At 38.1% G+C, this 19,602-nt stretch overlaps 1 protein-coding gene across 1 annotated transcript in view; it reads left to right on the top strand.

Moving 5' to 3' along the window:
- Positions 1-19,602, top strand: part of CORIN (corin, serine peptidase) — a 148,037-nt gene that overhangs the window by 62,521 nt on the left and 65,914 nt on the right. Inside the window, exons 5-6 of the mRNA XM_019473206.1 lie at positions 1,941-2,122; positions 17,618-17,731. Of these exons, the coding sequence (XP_019328751.1) occupies positions 1,941-2,122; positions 17,618-17,731 (296 nt within the window). The remainder of the gene's footprint in view (positions 1-1,940; positions 2,123-17,617; positions 17,732-19,602) is intronic.

Here is a 19,602-nt window from a genome sequence, read left to right as displayed (position 1 = left end):
GGTATCATTAAGAATATAATAAATACACATTAAGTTAACAAGCTAATCATATTTTAAACATTGCATGTTTTAGAAATTGATCATTCTTTTTTCCTGAATGACAAAACATTGATTTCAAGCTAAGTAAAAAAATTTCAATTTATGTCATATTTTGTAATAAAGCAAAGCCAGCAATGCATAATAATGCTTTAAAAAAAATACTATTTTACTTGCAAGTCAAAGCCAGAGTTACATTTCTTCATTATATTCTTAGGAATAAGTGCCCCAATTTTAATTATGCCTGAGAAAACTTGAACTGTTTTAAATGTGAGTGAGATCTTTCCTGCTTAGAGCATGTATGCAACTTCTGCTTTTTTTGTCATTGATTCATAAGTTACGAACGTACATTAGCTTCCCAGTCTTCTGCTGGTAAATTTTTGTAATATTTTAAGAAATGCTAAAAGCACTGCTGTAAATTTGAGGAAGGAATCCACACATTGACAAAATGTCGTGATGGGGCATTAGGTACTTATATGAGAGATCTTTTTAACCATTTATATGTTTTCTTTCTGTTGCCTCATCCAGAAGGCTGACATAGTCTTCTGGCGAAGACCACTCAGATGTCTTTTCTTTCCTACTATATATCCAGGCCTCTCTTCTTCCTAATTTTTGATGGTTATGATGCACTCTCTAGCTCTAGAGGTTATGGAAGGCTATTATGCTGTCCAGTTGGAGTTTTGATATTTATTCAGTGTGAACAGGTTGGTGTTAGTAGATGCCACCATCTAGCTGCCTTAGTGCTTCTGCTTTCCAGCAAGAAGAGCTGGGTCTTTTTGACTTACCAGTCATACGGATGAGAGAAGTGTTTGTATAGGCAGTCTGTCTCATTTGGGCTGTGTTGTTTGCTTGTGTGTGTGGACTTTCGGATGCAATTGCACCTGCTTACTGAGAGGCTTTCTGTGCTCCAGTGGTAACATGTTAGTCTGTTTGACAGCTCTCAGGTAACGAAGTGCTCCCACAGATGGTGCCGATCCTTACTGGGAAAGGCATTGAACAGTTCTTCTTTGTAGCTAAGACTAATGTTGACTGTGCTAGAGCTTTTCCTCTGCTCCACCAAAATGGTTTTCAGATAAAATGTCAGTGGAAGCTGGCAGTAAAGCAGAGAACTCTATGTGTGGATGTTCAATTCTCCCTTCCTGTGTGCATTATGCTGCAGTAGTCTATGCTGAATTACAGCTGCCACATATCAACTAACTTGGCTGAGGCTTCTTTGAAATTTCTTGCCTTTTAAAATCTTGACTAACTTGGCTAGCATTGTGTTACCTGTAATCTTGTAACTTTACTGTTTTTATCCTTTTCCAGATCTACAGTAAACATGTTAATAGATTTTCTAGATTTTTTGCTTGACTTTGTTGACTCTAATTATGTAGACCTGGAGACAGTTCATAGTTACCTATTTTAATTGGTTTTCCTATGTACATGTAAAAGACGAATAAAGAAGAAATACATATGCAGGTATATATCTCAGAATAAGAAATAGACAAGTATGCTGCATTTAAACTTGTTATACTTTTAAAATTGCTAATGTATAATGCTTTTCTTTAAAAATATACAATTAAAGACACGTTGATATTTATTGCATTTGATCTGACACTCAGTATGTTTTGACTGCTCAGGGGAAATAGCATAAAAGCTCATAAATGCTAAAAGGGGGTGATATAGTGCACAGAGTTGAACTTAGAAACTGTTCTGAGTTTGATTTGGGCTTAAATTTAGCCTGAAAGCCAGAGCTGATGTCACCGTCAATGAATAATGAAGATTTGACACCTTTTTGGTGTAGCTCTGTAGAACATAACGTTCTTCAAAAGTGTTTATATTACATTTTTCTCTTTTTAAAAAGATTTCACAATTTACTAGAGTAATAATCTTTTGTATTTTTGTTCTCTGTCTCTTTTCTCCAGTCGAGGCCTCTTGCCCTGCAGGACATTTTGTGAGGCAGCAAAAGAAGGCTGTGAACCAGTTCTGGGTATGGTAAATGCTTCTTGGCCAGAATTCCTGAAGTGCTCTCAATTCCAAAACAAAACTGAAAATGACACCACTACAAGGGTATGCTTCTCACCACACCAAGAAAAAGGAAAGCAGTGTATGTTTCCATTCTTAACTGTTACACTATGTTAATGAGTTCCTATTTAATACTGTATTTTTCATTGTGTAGGAAAAGCTCTGGGATGAAATTACTATTTCTTGTTCTGTTATTATGTTCCTTCACATTACTGTGATAAAGTCTGGTTGTCAGTTGGTTATAGTTTTGCTGTGCTTTAATTGTTTAGGCTGAATTTTTTTCAGACTTGTATTGATTTGAGGCTTTTTTGTTTTGCATCAAATACTCTGAGCTGTTTCAAGGAAAGAAGGTAGGAGAGAAGTAATATACCCTTTAGAAACGTTCTGCTGACTTTTTCTTTGCTAAGCTCTAGTAAATGCAGGACTGTTCTTTGGAGCAGGAACCTGATACTCAGGCCAAATTTCAACTGTTTCCTTTTTCCTTGCTATAAAAATGAGCCCAGAACTGATCGAGAGGTAAACTTTTCAAAAATCGTGGTTTGTAAGTATCCACTTATAGAATCACAGAATCATTTAGGTTGGAAAAGACCTTTAAGATCATCGAGTCCAGCCGTTAACCTAACACTGCCAAGTCCACCACTAAATCATGTCCCTAAGCACCACATCTACACATCTTTTAAATACCTCCAGGGATGGTGACTCCACCACTTCCCTGGGCAGCCTGTTCCAACGCTTGACAACCCTTTCAGTGAAGAGATTTTTCCTAATATCCAATCTAAACCTCCCCTGGCGCAACTTGAGGCCATTTCCTCTTGTCCTATCGCTTGTTACTTGGGAGAAGAGACCAACACCCACCTCGCTACAACCTCCTTTCAGGGAGTTGTAGAGAGCGATAAGGTCTCCCCTCAGCCTCCTTTTCTCCAGGCTAAACAGTCCCAGTTCCCTCAGCCGCTCCTCATAAGACTTGTTCTCCAGACCCTTCACCAGCTTCGTTGCCCTTCTCTGGACACGCTCCAGCACTTCAACGTCCTTCTTGTAGTGAGGGGCCCAAAACTGAACACAGTATTCGAGGTGCGGCCTCACCAGTGCTGAGTACAGGGGCATGATCACTTCCCTACTCCTGCTGGCCACACTATTTCGGATACAATCCAGGATGCCATTGGCCTTCTTGGCCACCTGGGCACGCTGCTGCCTCGTATCCAGCGGGCTGTCGCCCACCCCCCCCAGCTCCTTTTCTGCTGGGCAGCTTTCCAGCCACTCTCTAAATACAAGGCATTTCCATCTCCTCAGAGTTGCTGCTCTGTTCTCTAGATCCAAATCTAGGTGAGGTCAGACCTGAGAGCAGCAAGCCTGACTCTTTTTTCTCATTGACATCATGGCTGGAGTTCTCTTGCTGGCATCTGAGACTTTACTGTTGATATGCATCATCCCATGAGCCTAAGTGACAGAGGCTTATATGGTCCATCTGTGGGTTCTAACTTTGTTAATGACTTCTGGGTGACAATAAACAAGAAGAAATGATATGATGAAAATTGTTTTTCAATTTTGTTTAAAAAAACTAAGAAGTTATACACTGAAAACTACCTTAAAAGGTCAGTGAGGTTATACAGTGTATCTTTGAATGTTAGTTAATGCTACAATTAAGATTGTTTGTCTAATGGATCTCACCAAATGGGGACCATAAGCAAGTAATTATAAAAATGCATATAGGTTTTTTTGTGCCTCAACTTCCCTTTGTAAAATGGGAATAAAACTGCCCTTTTAGCTCACAGGGATGTTGTAACCATATGTGTGTTGATGCCTTTGGTATCATAGTGATAAACATCATAGGAATTAGGAGTACAATAATTTTGTCCTCATGGCAGGTTCAAATAACAAATAAGGTAAGAGGCTGTAGCATAAATACGTATGTATGGTAAGGGGTTGTACATTGAACAATGAGAGTAACTAGCAATGAGCAATGAGTGACTAGCATATCATTAATTGAGCACGCTCATACTGGGCACAGAATGAGGTATAATTCTGAAAAAGCATCAGGATGTTAGAGACCTGGGTTTCATGCATGTGTGGTACACAGACTGAATACAAGGTACGATATAAATATGCCTATTACATTTTGACAAATTATAGCTGGCCGAAGTGTTCAAAAGCCCCACCAAATCTAGATAGCTGAACTTTTAGATCAAGCCAGAAGAGATTGCTGACTTCTGAAACTTTCAAGTTTCAGAATATCTCCTGGCTAAAATCACATTTTTAATACTGCTAGAGAAGAAGTTGGTTAGAATAGTGCCTGGTTGATGATTCTTCCATAATCTGTATGGCAGGATTTGCATCTATCTGGTAGTGAACTGCATAAATTACAGAGAAGTACACAGTGGAAGCTTGCTATTTCTCACTAGGGGAAAATATCTAGAGCCAGTAGTGAGATTCACTGCCCCTACCTGGCAGACTGTGGAGACCCAGGCTGCTTATTGGCAGTTCTGATATCCTGCTGTATAAAACAAAAGGCATTTTTAATTCATTTTTTTCATGAACTATGGTGTATAATGCTTGGATATGAATTGTTTCCATATAGAATGATAGACTGTAGGGAATATTTTGACTTTTTTTTATTTAAAAGAATGGTTCTAATGTGATTCCTCTATGACTGAAAAAAATGAGAGAGCAGGTTCACTAGGCTGTTTCTCTTACAGAAATAAATTAGGCTGTAGTTGAATATTTCTTTCTGCAATTTGTGTATTTGAAAGAATTTACTTCTCTGAACACAGAGGTCGGTTCGCTGTTCCAACCCGTTTTTACGTAGTGCTCAGCCCAAAGTGATCTTCACGCTTTTCTCAGGGCTCAGTTCCTGGAAATTCCAAGAGCATGTCCTTGGCATATGGCTGCTTATGTCTTAACTTTGTGGTTTCTTTTGGGGACTAATGTCTCCAGATTACATGCAGTGAAACCCTCCTTGCCCACATATGCCTTGCATACAATTTGTTTTGTGTGATGATGTAATTCTCTTTTGGGGCTTTAGTTATTTCTTGTATCTAGCAAAAATAAGGTCTGGCTGCTATACCTGCTTGTTTTAGCACAGTATCACTCAATCCAAAACAAAATTTTCTCTTGATTATTTTTGTCTGATTGTGACTAAATACTCTATATCCTCCACATTTTCTGAGTTGAAAATTATCACTCCTCCAAAAATTCCTTGAACCTCACATGCTTTTCCAAGCTTTGTTGGAGAATGTATGCTTGACTGATCTAGTTAGAATCCAGAGCATTTATCCTGGGGACAAATTACCAGCTTTCCTGAAAAAAGTTTATTAGTTAGAATTGGGATTATCTAGTGGATATATACTTGTTCGTGTGTCACTGCTGATATTTATCTTTTTGTCTAGATTTTTTCCTCCACAGGCATTGCAAATTGAGTGCATGTTACCACTATGGAGAAACTATTATGACATACATTCCTGATGTGACCGCAGATGTACTGAATGTACTGGAAAATCTGAGCCATGTGCCATTATAGTAAAACCATCCGGGTGTACAAAATGAGTCACAGAGAAAAAGGTGCAGTTCTGTAGACAGGGCTGCATCAGTCAGGTTGATATTCTTCCACACAAGTGACGAGTGAATACCCAATAGGTGAGAAAATCAGCTACTCTGAAAATAGTTTTAGGAATCCAGCTGTTGAGATTTAAGATAGACGGTTGAACTGGTTTCACAGTTCTAGTGAGTTGTGAGCATGTAAGGGAGTGAGGGGGAAGCATCATCAGTCAGTCATTCCACATGAATCCAATAATGCATTCTGGGGGGGAGAAATCTCAGAAACATTTCTGGGGCTGCTATACGCAATGAGCTGACTTACATTAACGTGGAGCTCTCACAAGACCCCTGAAATTATTTTTCAGTTAATTTGAATGGTAAAATGCTTTCAAAAGCAGCAGTGAATATGATGCTTCTGCTCTTCATACAGCAAAACTGTGTAAACGACAGTGTGGAACTGTCGTGGTTTAACAAACTGTCAGACAGTGTTCACTCTTGTATTATTACTAAAGAGGCATATGAATGTCTGTTTCTGTTAAAAAATGATGCACAAGAGGCCTGAACTGCACTTCATAGCCATGAGGTTTGTAATAAATAATACTATTTAAATTATATAAAAGACATAGTACATTAAAATTTAAATATAGACTATAAATTCTATTGCATTGCGATGTGGCATATTATTTATACTGTTAGTTCTCAAAGGTACAAAAAAGTATATGACAAAAACCAATGAGACCTTTTTTTCCAGTGCGAACCTGTTCTTAAATAGCTATCAATTGTGCCAAATTATGAAAATACTTTTCATAGCATTTTTTCCAAGAACAAATTTACAGTTTTGTCTTAGGAGATTTTTATCTCTCCAAAGAATTTCTTTTCAATGTTTCAAGTAGCGAAAGTTAAATATACGAAAGTACATGTTTTTCAGTTACCTTTTATTGCAAATCCTCCTGTGATCACAATTTCATTCCTATTGGAGTGAATGTTATGGATTTTAGTCCTGACTCAGATTTAATGGAGACACTAACTTACTTTTTTTCTCTGTATGTTAGTTTCTTTAAAAATACTGTTCTTTTCTACATTTTTTTTCTGAACAATGTAAGAAAAGGACTTTACATGCTGTAATGGTTTCTGATTATTCTAATAATTCCTATATACTAAAACTTTAAATCTGTAAAAAGGAATGAATAAAAAAAAAGGAATCATGAAAAGGAATGAAAGTAAGTAAGTATGTGTATAGGTAACACATGACATTATAAGTAGCATTAATTATAAGTAAACACAGAACTTCCTGTTCTGTAAGACAAATGAATCTTTGTGAACTTTTTACTCACTGGTTATTGCAGCAGCTTTTCAGTTGGATACAGTCTTTTAATTAATTTTTTCTGGTTAGAAAAGTTATAGTAGTTGGTGAGCGGGAAAACCATTGCTGATAACCCGGATAATCTCCCTTCTTGGCAAAAACATAGAAATTAATTATTGTACATGTTGATAAATGCCCTGCAATGTTCAAGGGCATGAAAGGGCTAAATGCATGAATAATTGGAGTGAGCTCTTTCAGCTGTTTGAAGATGCCACCACAGGAGCTCTTAGCCTGTTTTAAGCTGGATAAGAAGCATTTAATTGGAGCACCACATTAAGAATATTGGCAATAGTCATTAACAGTAAATGTATAACATTTTAAGATACTGTAAAAACAAATAGTTAATAGATGTATTATTGCCGTAACTATAGACTTCAGCAGTACTTCTCTCTTATGATAATAGCATTGCCTTTACCCAGGTTTAGCTTTGAGTTTTGCAGTAACTCAGCTGAACAGTTCAAACTTTCTTCTAGTGGCTGTGTCCTGGTTTCGGCAGGGATAGAGTTAATTTCCTTCCTAAGCTGGTACACAGTGCTGTGTTTTGGATTTAGGAGGAGAACAAAGTTGATAATGCACCGATGTTTTAGTTGTTGCTAGGTAATGCTTACACTAGCCAAGAACTTTTTAGTTTTCCATGCTCTACCTACTGAGAAGGCTGGGGGTGCACAAGAAGCTGGGAGGGGGCACAGCCAAACTGGCCAAAGGGACATTCCATACCATGTGACGTCATGCTCAGTACATAAACTGGGGAAAGCTGGCCGGGGGGGCCGCTGCTCGGGGACTGGCTGGGCATCGGTCGGCGGGTGGTGAGCAATTGCACTGTGCATCACTTGCTTTGTGTATTATTATTATTGTTATCATATTATTATTATTATAATTTTATTTCAATTATTAACCTGTTTTTATCTCAACCCACGACTTTTTCTCACTTGTGCTCTTCCAATTCTCTCCCCCATCCCACCGGGGGAGGGGGGGGAGTGAGCGAGCGGCTGCGTGGTGCTTAGTTGCCAACTGAGGTTAAACCACGACAGGCTGTCATCATACATGATCTTGTCCTGCATAAGCTGCAATAGTGCAAACAATACAGAAAATACTCAAGAGAATTAATATAATGTATACAAGGAAACTACTAATTTTCTTAACCAAATATGTTTAACTAATGCAGATCTTGTTTTGTTTTGTTCCAAGAATCAAACACCAATAAAAATTGTTCTAATACTCTTTTTTTCCATGGTGCCCAGTTTATCTTCCAGGATTTTTCACACTGGTATTAATTTAGAGAATGTCTTTGAGGAATACCTTTGAGCAGAGAGATTCAAAGGCAGTATCTGGTTACAACCAGGTATTTATTTTTCTGTTGGCAATGTGAAGCTAATTATACACATCCAATAGAGAATTTATTTGAGAAAAAGCTTTTAAAATCAGGAAGACATTATCTTTCTTTTGTGCCGTTGCATTCACTTAATACAGTGAAAAGAAGAGAGAGATGATCTGTGTATGTGTAACATCAATACTGACCAGATGCAAAAACAGCAATAGTGGAATAATTTTTCGAGGGAGACAAAATGTTTTTCAGGACTGTGGTGATGTTTCATGTGAGGAAGCATTCACAGTTGAAAAAAATATTTCCCCCAAGCACTCATTCTTTACTTCTATTGACTCTGCATTATATTTTTTTATGTCCTTTGATTTTGTTTTTTTTCCCATTCTGCCTCCCCACCGTTCATCTCTGCTGGCCTTCCTGTTCTTTGCTTGTTTCTTTTCCAGCTTGCAGCTTCCTATGTGGCCTTTTTAGGCCACTTCATGTGAGTGGAAGAGAAAGGTCTTTTGTGTTCTTTCTCCCACAGTGTTTTGCATCGTAAGGAAATAGAGAAATGGACAGTTTCTTGGGGGGAAGGAGTTGCCAATCTTCCTAATTCTGTGATCATGATCCTAGTATCAAAACTTTCTAGAGTTGACGGCTACAAGACGCATACACTGTACCGCAGGGTACATGGGGTATAGGGAGCAGGTGATGAAAATTTGCAGGCAAGAGAATACAGGGATTCCTCTGTGTCCCAGTGTGCTACTGTGGCTGTATTGAGTCAGATGAAAAGTCCATCTATCTTGTAATGCTGACTCCAAAAGCTGCCAAAATCAGATGCCCAGAGAAGAATAGAAGAACAGGGCAAGACTATGTGGCAATATTTTTCCAAATACTCCTGCATTTTCCATCTGTTTGAGGTTGAAGGACTTTTCTGTAATTTGTGACCCACCACAGATTTTTTTTCTGTAATTTGTCCCTTTCTTTCATGAATCTATGTACATTTCAGCATCCATAGTATCATGTTGCAAAGTGTTACAGCTTATCTATGCATTGTATGAACAGTACCACCTTTTGGTTGTCTTAAAGGCAATTTTATTTGATACCTCCTAGTTCTTTCATAGCATTAGACTGAATGTTGTCTCCACTTAAAAAAAAAATTAGCATTAGCACTTTTCATGGTCATTTTCACAGATATACAGTGCTTTATCTGTTGCTATACCTTGAAATGCAACCAGATGTCAGTCTCGAGGATGGTAGAATACTATGTTTATTTCAGTCTGTGCTATCTGCAGCTTTCCAGGGACCTGCCCACATAATCTTCTATAGATGGCATTCCAGTAGTCTAGCTGGGAAGTATAGCACATAAATGGTCTTGGCTCCTCAGAGACACTTTAGATAGTACACCAGACACAGGTAAAATAAAGCACTTTTTGCCACCAATGGTGTTTAGTCAGGGATTTTGGAAGCTTTTCCAGATTTCAAACCTTTCTGGGGAAGGTCTAAAACAAGCATGTTTCTCCATCACCAAGGATTGCTTCCATTTTCTTTGGGTTCCTTTTACCTCTAACATTGTTTCTTCTTCAGGAGTTTAGGTGTGTGAATATTTGCATGATTATATTAATAAATGTGTGAATTATTGACAGAAGTATCAATAATTAACATTTCCCAGCACATTCCTTTATAATAACACCTTTACAATTTTTAATAATTTTGGCAAATTTGAGTGGAATGGTCCATAATTTTTTTACTTCAGACATCTATTTCAGGCTTTATTTCTTCTTCTTCTTCTGCTTTGTTTCAAACAGTCCCTGCATTTCTGAGTATGCAGCTGTTTGCCTGTGTTGAAGAAGTCTTATAAATGGTTGCATATCTAAATCCTCTAGGTTTCAGATCAAATACCGAAATTCAACATTCAGTAAAAGTGTTTGTTTTACAGCATAAGACAATGCTTTTATAATTTCCATTAAAATGTGATCTTTGGCGGTATGATCGAATTGTCAACCTTCTGAAAACCTCTTCTTGCACAAGCTCGGTAGAAAGCAGAAATTACATTCGTTGGAGGTACTGTTCACAGTGTGTGTGCTCTCCTTACCCTGAACACTGCACTGACTGAACCAAACGTAACCAGTCATCACCTATTAGAAGACTGCAAGAGGTGAGATTAATTTTTCTTAAAATTCCTTCTGATTGCTGCTGGGTGCTAAAACTGAGAGAAGGAAAACTGATTTCATTCTTCCTCTTGTTTGCATATAACATACAAGATAAATAGGAAGCTGCTTACTTTAAGTAAGAAGAAATGGAGAAGTGGATTGGGATGGAAATCAGAATGGATAGGAGCAGAATGGGACAGAGATGTATTAGGAGGGGAGAGTCAGAATGATTTATAAGTGTTTGAACACACTTTTGTTCACAGCCCAGAAATTAATATGGGACTACAGAATCTTTGCTCTTCTGATCTGTAGGAAAAATGGTCAGATAAATATCCTTCCTGTTTTTCACCTTTGTTCCCTGCTGCCCAGGGAAGTGGTTGAGTCATCATCCCTGGAAGTATTTAAAAGACGTGTAGATGAGGCACTTAGGGACATGGTTTAGTGGGCATGGTGGTGTTGGGTTGATGGTTGGACTTGATGATCTTAGAGGTCTTTTCCAACCTTAATGATTCTATGATTCTGTGATTCTCCCAGGCCAAATTGGCATATTCACGCAGAAGGTAGAAGTCTGTTATTGTTGCTCTCTTGGTACCAGTGAAGATCTGTACTGATGGAGATCTGTAAGCAAATAAAGATGGTTCCTTTAATGGTTCTTTTTGATCTATTTATGCTATTTTCTTTTCTGAACATGCAGGAAATTGTATAAAAGCCCAAGTTAGAAGAATGTAAGATTTCCAAGTCACTTAAAGTTGCCATTCCAACCTCAAACAGCCTTTCTTGTATGACGAATTACAATCTTTTGATTATGTTATCATATTCTATTTTTACCTGACATCTTCATCTTTGGGTAAACACTGGTCTACAGGGAACTAGAGCCTGGAAATTTTGGCTTCCAGGAATAGGAAGGCTATTGTTTCTAGGGCCCCCTGTAGGGTTTACTGATTGTAGCAACTGGAAAGTGCAATGCATAAGGCAGGGAACTGGAGAAACAAAAAGATCGACTCATAATGAAGAAAATGTGATGTTATAATATAGAATGAGATTCTTTCACTGTCACTGTTGCAGAGACCATGTGTCATGTTGAGCAAGGCACTGGAATAACAGTTTTCTCAACTGTTCTTTGCACACTTCCAATTAACTGGCCTCTTCATTTGTGTAGCTGGAGGTTATTTGCAACTGGAACATGCTCTTGCAGCTATGATTAAAGGTAACAGGAGCTATTCTTTGAACATGTAAAATAACATCACAGTCTTTACTCTCCAGAAAAAAAAATCACATACTGGCGTGTCTTAGATTGGACAATTGAAGTTATTATTCGTTATTTCTTGTAACTTTCACCTTAGTATCTCAGTGCCTCATTTTTTCCCCTGTAAAATGAGAATGTGAATGCTATCTAATCTTATGTTGCTGTTAAGACTATCATATTTTGCCGTTTGTAATACTCTTCCAAAAATGGCAGAATAGAGATTAGGCTGTAACTCTTCAGTTAGAAGTTAGGAAACATGTCCAACCACACAGTGGGTAGTGAGGGAACCTACTGAGGAGCACATTATAAGGGTGTGCAATAGGATGGTGCTGGTGGTTTTGCCCTACCTTGCTTCTGATTAAAAGGCACAAACATTAAATGGCACAAACTAGTTGAAAAAAAATGTTTTAAAGTCTCTTACATATTTTGGGCACCTTTCTGTAAAGTTAGAAACCTTCTTTAAAATATATTGCATAAGTAGCTTTCACTGCAATAACTATGGCCCCATTACACAACTGGAAAATAATGTTTTTATTGCAAAATCAAGATCATGTGCTGCCCAAGTGGAGAGTGCACCTGAGAATGTAATAGAAAAGATTTTGAAATTATTCACATAAGTTTTTATTACAAACACATTTTTCATACAAGGGTCTGTGTGTCAGTTGGCTAAGTCTAAGATTGCCCTGTTTCTTGGGGATGGTAAAATAATATTTCAGGCTTAGAAAAGCATGTAAACATGTTGAAAAAAAATAATCCCCTGCTGCCAAAAGTTAAGAGTAAAAATGAAGGTGCTGAGAGTGTGTGTGTATCCATTGCCGTAGTGCAATAGAAAGGACTGCTATGCTAGGACGACAAATAAAATTGGAAATCTGGGTAATTAGTTGCACTTGCAGTTAGTGAAAGCTGGAGCTATTTGTCTTTTTTGAAAAACACACTCTGCATGTTTAGGCATGTCCAGTGCCCAGTGGTACATCACAGCATCCAGTGTGCACCTAGTGGTTTGGCAAACTGTGAAGAATATCACATTGCTATACAGAAAGGCTGATCATGAGCAGAAATGATTCTATTTTTTGTAGGCACATTAAAGACTCCTTCTTTAGTCCCAAGGGCAGGTTTAACAGGTGTAACAGTCTTTTCATGACTGCCTGTTGAGGTCTTTTAAAATGGGTCATTCACTGATGGCAGTTTTAAATGGCTTTGTTCTGTCTCAAAAATTGTATTGTTTCCATTGAGATTATCTTTCAGGTTTTCCTCTTGACCTTCTTGCATTCAGTGATGTTCCTCTGAGAGCTATCCTGATGTTTCCCAGAATGGAAATATATTTCAATCCTTGTGGGAAATCTTGAATATCAATTCATCAGTGTGAAAATAAGTTCATAAGACTCCTGCAGCATTAACTTTGTAGTACTAAGGCTAATGATTTTTCTCCTCAAAGAGCCCAAGAAAACAGAGAATTTTTTTAATCTTTTTATAGGAATAGAGCTAAAGCACAGATTGCCTGAATTGTGCAAGGTTATGCAAAAAGTTTGCAGCAGAGCTGGGAAGAGAACCTTTATCTCTGGATCACATAAAAGATTCTTTATTCCGTAAGAACATCTTGCCTTGCCTAGGCTTTTTTTTATGGCGTTGCTTCATAGTGCTTTTATAAATCAGCTAATCTTTAACAAATAAGATCACATAAGGTTATTTTGCGAGTGGCTGATTTCACTATTAAAAATCAAGTCAAGCTTATGGCATTTAATAAGACAAGGCATGAAATTCAATTTTACTAGAGAAAGTAATGAGTTTTTTGAAGAAATTTTCTGTCTGCTCCTCAACCACAAAATAATGGAGGATGTTTTTTAAATCAGAAAATAGAAAAGAAAGAATTTTAAGGAAAAGGATGATGGAGACTTGTACTGTGTAAGGGAATATTAGCTGTATTTGCAGGTGGGATTTTCCTTAAAATGAGGCAGTGGTATTTCCACTCAGATTTAAGAGCAGTTATCATGAGATAGATAATACTTTGCAACTGTGAAAATCATAATATACTGAAACAGAAGGTGATTTTGCACCCTACTGAAAATCTAAATCAGCCCTTCTAGATGTCAAAATGTGACTGTTCACTTTTAATAAAGGGAACAAACCAGTTATTAATATTCTGATGTGCAGGAGTTGGGTTATTTGGAGGGTGCTCAGGAAAGAGTAATTTTAAATTACTCACTTTGCAAATGGTGGCATACCTAATACACTGTGCAGGGACAACGGGCACGCTGCTTTTGCAGTGAAAGATGTCTTACATGTGTACTGTGAAGTCATGGAAAGGCAGAGGTGGCATCTGGGATAACTGAAAGAATAATGGAGAACTGAGGACAGGGAATACCACCTGACTGTCAATATCACATTATTTTTCTAATATAGCTGGCCAGAGGCATCAAACAGCTGTTGGAACTTGAGATATGTCTTTGACTGCCAGGTAGCATCAGACTAACAGAAATAAGGCACCACGAGGAGCCAGGCTGAGCAATCAGCCTGCTGTAACCCAACAGCCAAGGACCTTCAGGAAGAAGCAGGAGCAGGGCTGCTTCCTCCAGGCATGGAAGCTGGGAGCTGAGGTCAGGTTGTGCTGGGATGCAGAGCCTGAATGCAGCAGGCAGAATTGGCCCCAGGCATGGTAAAGTGATGAACCAGGTCCCGGGTCCAACCAGAGAGCCCAGTCAGGAGGCGGGACCAGAAACAGGACTAGTGACAAGGCTCCAGTGTGGCTCCAAGCCCACCTAGGAACCAGGGCCAAAGTTAGGGCTGCAGACCACCTACGGTGTATATATGAGGGATCCATCCAGGAGCTGGAGTTGGATATAAGGCTGTGCCTACAGCACTGCTCAGGTGGGGACTGAAGTCCCAGCCCTGAGCTCAGCTTGAGCCCATGGGCAGGGTGTGCGTGGAGACCCCAGGTGAGGCTGGTCAGGGTCATTCAAGGCCATTCAAGGCCTATTGGTGCACTCATGGCTCTGACATGCATTATGGGCAGGTTGTCCTGGTGGATTCAAGAATGCAAAAATACAGAATACAGCAAAAATAAGAATACAGCAAAAAGCTGTATTCTAGGCTCTAGGTTGTACCTGGTAGCTGCAGATTAAGGACAGTAGTGAAAAGAAAACCAGCGCAGCTGAGGAATAGTACAAGACCATGGGGATCTCAGGTCTAGGTCTGGAATGTGTCCTGATCATCATTGGAAATGCTTCAAGAGAGTGAGAAGAGAGAAAGGTATTAGAGTAACACGAAGACTGACAAACTGTCTCTTGCCAAAGTGAAGGCAATGGCAAGGCTGAAGGATACTGGTCTCCCACCAACAGCCAAAATTCCCAGTAAGAGACTATTGTGAAGACCAGCATGCTTCAAGAAGTAAGAGGCTTACTTTGTCAGAACAGGGAAATAACCTTTTTTTTTTTTTCCGATTTCGGTTTAGATTTTTAGGAATACACTTCTATAAACCACTTTGAATTGTTCACCTGATTCCTTGTTTGTCATTGGACAAATCACTTGGGCCTCCTATCCTTCAGCTTTTCACATATGGAAAAAAAAGGAGGCATAACACTCGCTACCCTGCAGTCTAAAGCTCTGTAAGATAAGAGCCATGTGTTTGAGATTTTAAGAAAAAAGTTTCCATGAAGTTTTCTTTTATGATACACTTACTAAAATCAAAAGATACATCACTAAATAATGAATTCCTGAAATTCTGTGAAACAGTGTGGCTTAACAACCAAATAAAGCAGATAAAAATTGCTATAGCAGCATGGAGAGTCGATATTTATTAGTTCATGTTTCTCATCTCTTTCTACCTTTCATCTTTTATATCCTTAAATTGTATCTGCATGCTTTGTGAATCATTGCCAGATTTCATCAGCACCACTTTGCTTTCCATTTTGTTTCATTTTATATTTCTATTCTTTGGAAGACATATAAAATGAGATTACTTGTGTGCTCTGAGTTACTTCATGACAGACTGTTTTGTTGGAAGAGATTAAAATGAACTTCCCCTCCTTTTGTGAGTGAAATGTTGGCTCCAGAAAGAGGAGTTTAAATGGGACACTAGCAGTGTGTGAGTTTAGGACTGATCTTTCACTTAAGCTCAGTTTTTGTTTGCCCAAGAATGTGCTTAATCAACACATTATTGTGGTTAATACTTCACTGTTAAGGATAATTCCTTACACTAGGAATTCTACTGAGTGCAGCACCAAGTAAAATGTTGACACAAACATCATCATAGTCATTGATCTATTAATGGATTCATCTGAAATTTATGTAGTGTATTACCTTTGTGCTATCATTTACTGCAGTGCCAAACTGAGGTCATAAAAGCTCATGCTACTAAAAATTATATCATTAGATATTTGGTTATTTTTCCTTAATTTAATTTTAAACTGTATTCTGCATGAATATACTTGTTGGCAGACATGTTATGAGGAATACAAAATTATGATGAGAATACTCAATATGTGTTTTTTTGCTTTTAAGATGTAGGTTATAAATATACTTTCCAGACTTTGTTAAGCATCAGGTTGAGAGAATAAAGGGAGAAGAAATAGGAACTGAACTCTATTATGGGAAAACAAAAATGCAAATTTAGGCATTTGAAAATGAGAACTATGGAGCTACGTTGTGATCAGGTGCAAAATGACTTTAATGGAGGAAGAGATTCTATAGCTGCTGCTGCTGAAACTGATGGTTTTCATACCTGTGATTTGCATTGTGGTAAAGTTTGAAAGCTACGATTAGAGATCTTTATTGTTCTTGGCAAACTTGAATACAAAGCTTGAATTACAATGGAATTTCTAGGAGTAGAATTTTGAACTTTCATGAGATTTTATTGTTTGAACTTGCTATTCTCACACATGGATACATTTAATAGCTTTACACTGGCAAAGTGACAGGATTTTTTTCCTCCATCTCTGAAAGCTAATTCTCATTTCAGATATGTATGCTTGAAGTAAAGTTATTGGGGTTTTTTTGCTGATCTTTTACTGGAGGTTAAACTTTCTGTTTTGTTTAGCTTTGTTGAGTAGCCTGACTGTTAACTGTCAGCCTACAATTTATTTAATGGAGGTTGATATAATTTCTGTTACATGAAAAAAACCAAACAACCAAACCACAACAACCAGGTTCTGTACTGAATATTTGCTTTTCTATCTGATATCTTTACTTTGCATCCCCATGTAATTTTCACTTGATATCTTTCCCCATCTGTATGCTTTACAGGGTTTTTTCTCAGCCAATGTTTTTTAAAGCAAAGACTTGGAAGTTTGGTCTCTATTGTGTGGACTAAGGTGTAAATAAATTAATGGTGATCTGCATCTCGGTATTTTAAGTGCCTTGAAGGACTTGAATAGGAAGGTGTTATGAGTTCCCTCCCTCTGAACATAATGGCTGTGCAAGGTATCTCCAGTGGGATACCTAAAGCTCTAGGGTTTTTTTTGTCTCTTTAGGTATCTCAATTCCCCATATATCAAATAGCAATGATGACTGTCTTCTAGTGTTCAGGGAGTTATAGGAATGTTTGAGGAATCCTTCCCCTCTAGACAGGTGTCTGTGCTATGACACTGTTAAATCTCAACCTGGTAACCTTTTGCCTGAACTGGGAAGATCCATCTATTGTAACTTTAGTTGGATATTTAATCTGATGCATCTATTTAACGGAAAAAAAAAAAGAGCTTGTTTAATCCCATCCTAAGGTCAGTTTTTAACAGTTACTCTGTACAGCTGCTTTTTAGAGGTAATGGTAGATTGAACCTCACTGATTAACTCAGCCTAGACACCTATTCTTGAAATAACAAAAGTTAGATGAAAATGCCAGTTTGCATTTGCTTGAATTTGATTAATTTGGGGTTTGTTGCTTAAGTGCATCAATTAAGACTCATTGTTCTAACTATCTTTCATTTCTGCTTATTTTTTCTTACCCTGAAAAGTTTAACATGCATTCTTTCTTTTCTTCTCTTTTCCAGCACTGTGTGGAGGAGAGGAGAGTTTCTTGTGTGCCAGTGGGATCTGCATCCCAGGGAGACTGCAGTGTAATGGCTACAATGACTGTGATGATTGGAGTGATGAGGTCCATTGCAGTAAGTTTCTTAAACCTTGCAGTGTTCTGTTGAAGCACTGAATCCATTCAGGAAAGCCTAAAAACTAAAGAAGGCTATTGGTACAGAATAGGAGCTTTGCATATTATTTGCATATATTGACATTTGGACTCTCAGTTGCCATTGAATGTGTTTACCTTTGCTCACTCTGGCCACAGCATGTGTTTTTGATCTATCAAATTTTATGCCTGGAAGCAGATTCTAAGATTTCTGCAAGGAGCCATGTGGAATTAGAAGTATTTTGGGGCATTTTCTTTTTTGATGGATCAGTAACATGCATCAGAAGAGCACTTCTGATAATAAACTGAAGACTGTTAGTTGTATCTTTTTCCTAGTCCTTGGCATTTATTTTACAGCAGATGCAAAACCATCTTTTTAGAAATTTCTCTTGGCCTCAACCCTGGATGTGGTTTATTTAAATAAATCCCAGTACATGGTGCTGTAGAAAAGAAAAATGAATATACATGCTTAATAACTTAATTTCTTATTTATTTCTCTGTGGTAGTGTGTATCTTTAGAGCTCCTGTGTGTTTTTCTGTGTTGACAAAAACATCCTTGGACTACTAACACCTTTAGAAAACCTGAGCAAATGTACAGTAGAAAAACAATGAAAAGGAAAAAAAAAAGAAAAAAAAGGGGAAATGTGGAACAATGACTAAATAGGGACTATAGTAGGACACGATGCCACAAAACAGTGCTGTGCATTCAGACTTTGGAAAATGTCAGACCTGGGGTTGAGTTCCAGACTGTGCAGTTTAAACTCACCTCAAAATACTTGTTCTTATTAGTGATTTAAGAGCCTGGCCATTCCAAGACTCACAAAGCTGCTTTTAAAGGAGTTGCTGATAGATTTTATCTGGGATACTCCAAGGAATAAATGATGACTGCAATTTCCTCCTGGTCTTAATATGAATGAGGCTAGAGCTTGCTTTTCCTTTAATAACCTACAATTTATTTAATGGAGGTTGATATAATTTCTGTTACATAAAAAGTATTGTATTTTATCTTTGAATTTTTCCTGTCAGTGTTAACTTCGGCTTTTAATGTAAGCTAAAAAATTGAAAAATGCCTATGAGACTGTGGCTCTCAAGTTCCATTAGAAATGGGAAAAGAAGAAATTAGTAATATAAGAATAAAAATATTACGACTTGAAAAAACAAGCATTATAAATTTCATGAGTTAAGATTACCTTTAAAAGAAAGCCTTCTGTTAAATGATACAGGGTTTATAGGCAGAGCATGTCTTTTATTAGGATACTTGGTGAGAGTTGGGGAGAGGAGGTGGAGGTCAAATAAGACCTTCTTGAATTACACAGCAGAAATAGCAAAACTGAAGGAGGACTTACTTGCCTGAAAGCTTGTCTGATAAAAGATGCTGTGTTTCCTGCGGTCCTTGCCCCTCTCAAATTCTTAAGTCACCTCATAGAATCACAGAATACTTTGGGTTGGAAGGGACCTTTAAAGGTCATCTGGTCAAACCCCCCTGCCGTGGGCAGGGACATCTTCAACTAGATCAGGTTGCTCAGAGCCCCGTCCAGCCTGACCTTGAATGTTTCCAGGGATGGGGCATCCACCACCTCTCTGGGCAACCCATTCCAGTGTTTCACCACCCTCAGCGTAAAAAATTTCTTCCTTCTATCTAGTCTAAATCTACCCCCTTTTAGTTTAAAGCCATTCCCCCTTGTCCTGTCGCAACAGGCCCTGCTAAAAAGCCTGCCGCCATCTTTCTTATAAGCCCCCTTAAGTATTGAAAGGCCACTCCTTCTCTAGGCTGAACATCCCCAACTTTCTCAGCCTTTCCTCATAAGAGAGGTGTTCCATCCCCCTGATCATTTTTGTGACCCTCCTCTGGAC

The sequence above is a fragment of the Aptenodytes forsteri genome, unplaced genomic scaffold (assembly GCF_000699145.1).
Source record: "Aptenodytes forsteri isolate BGI_AS27 unplaced genomic scaffold, ASM69914v1 Scaffold102, whole genome shotgun sequence".
NCBI lineage: Eukaryota > Metazoa > Chordata > Aves > Sphenisciformes > Spheniscidae > Aptenodytes > Aptenodytes forsteri.
The sequence above is the reverse complement of the archived record's forward strand: the minus strand, read 5'-3'. Positions and strand labels throughout refer to the sequence as shown.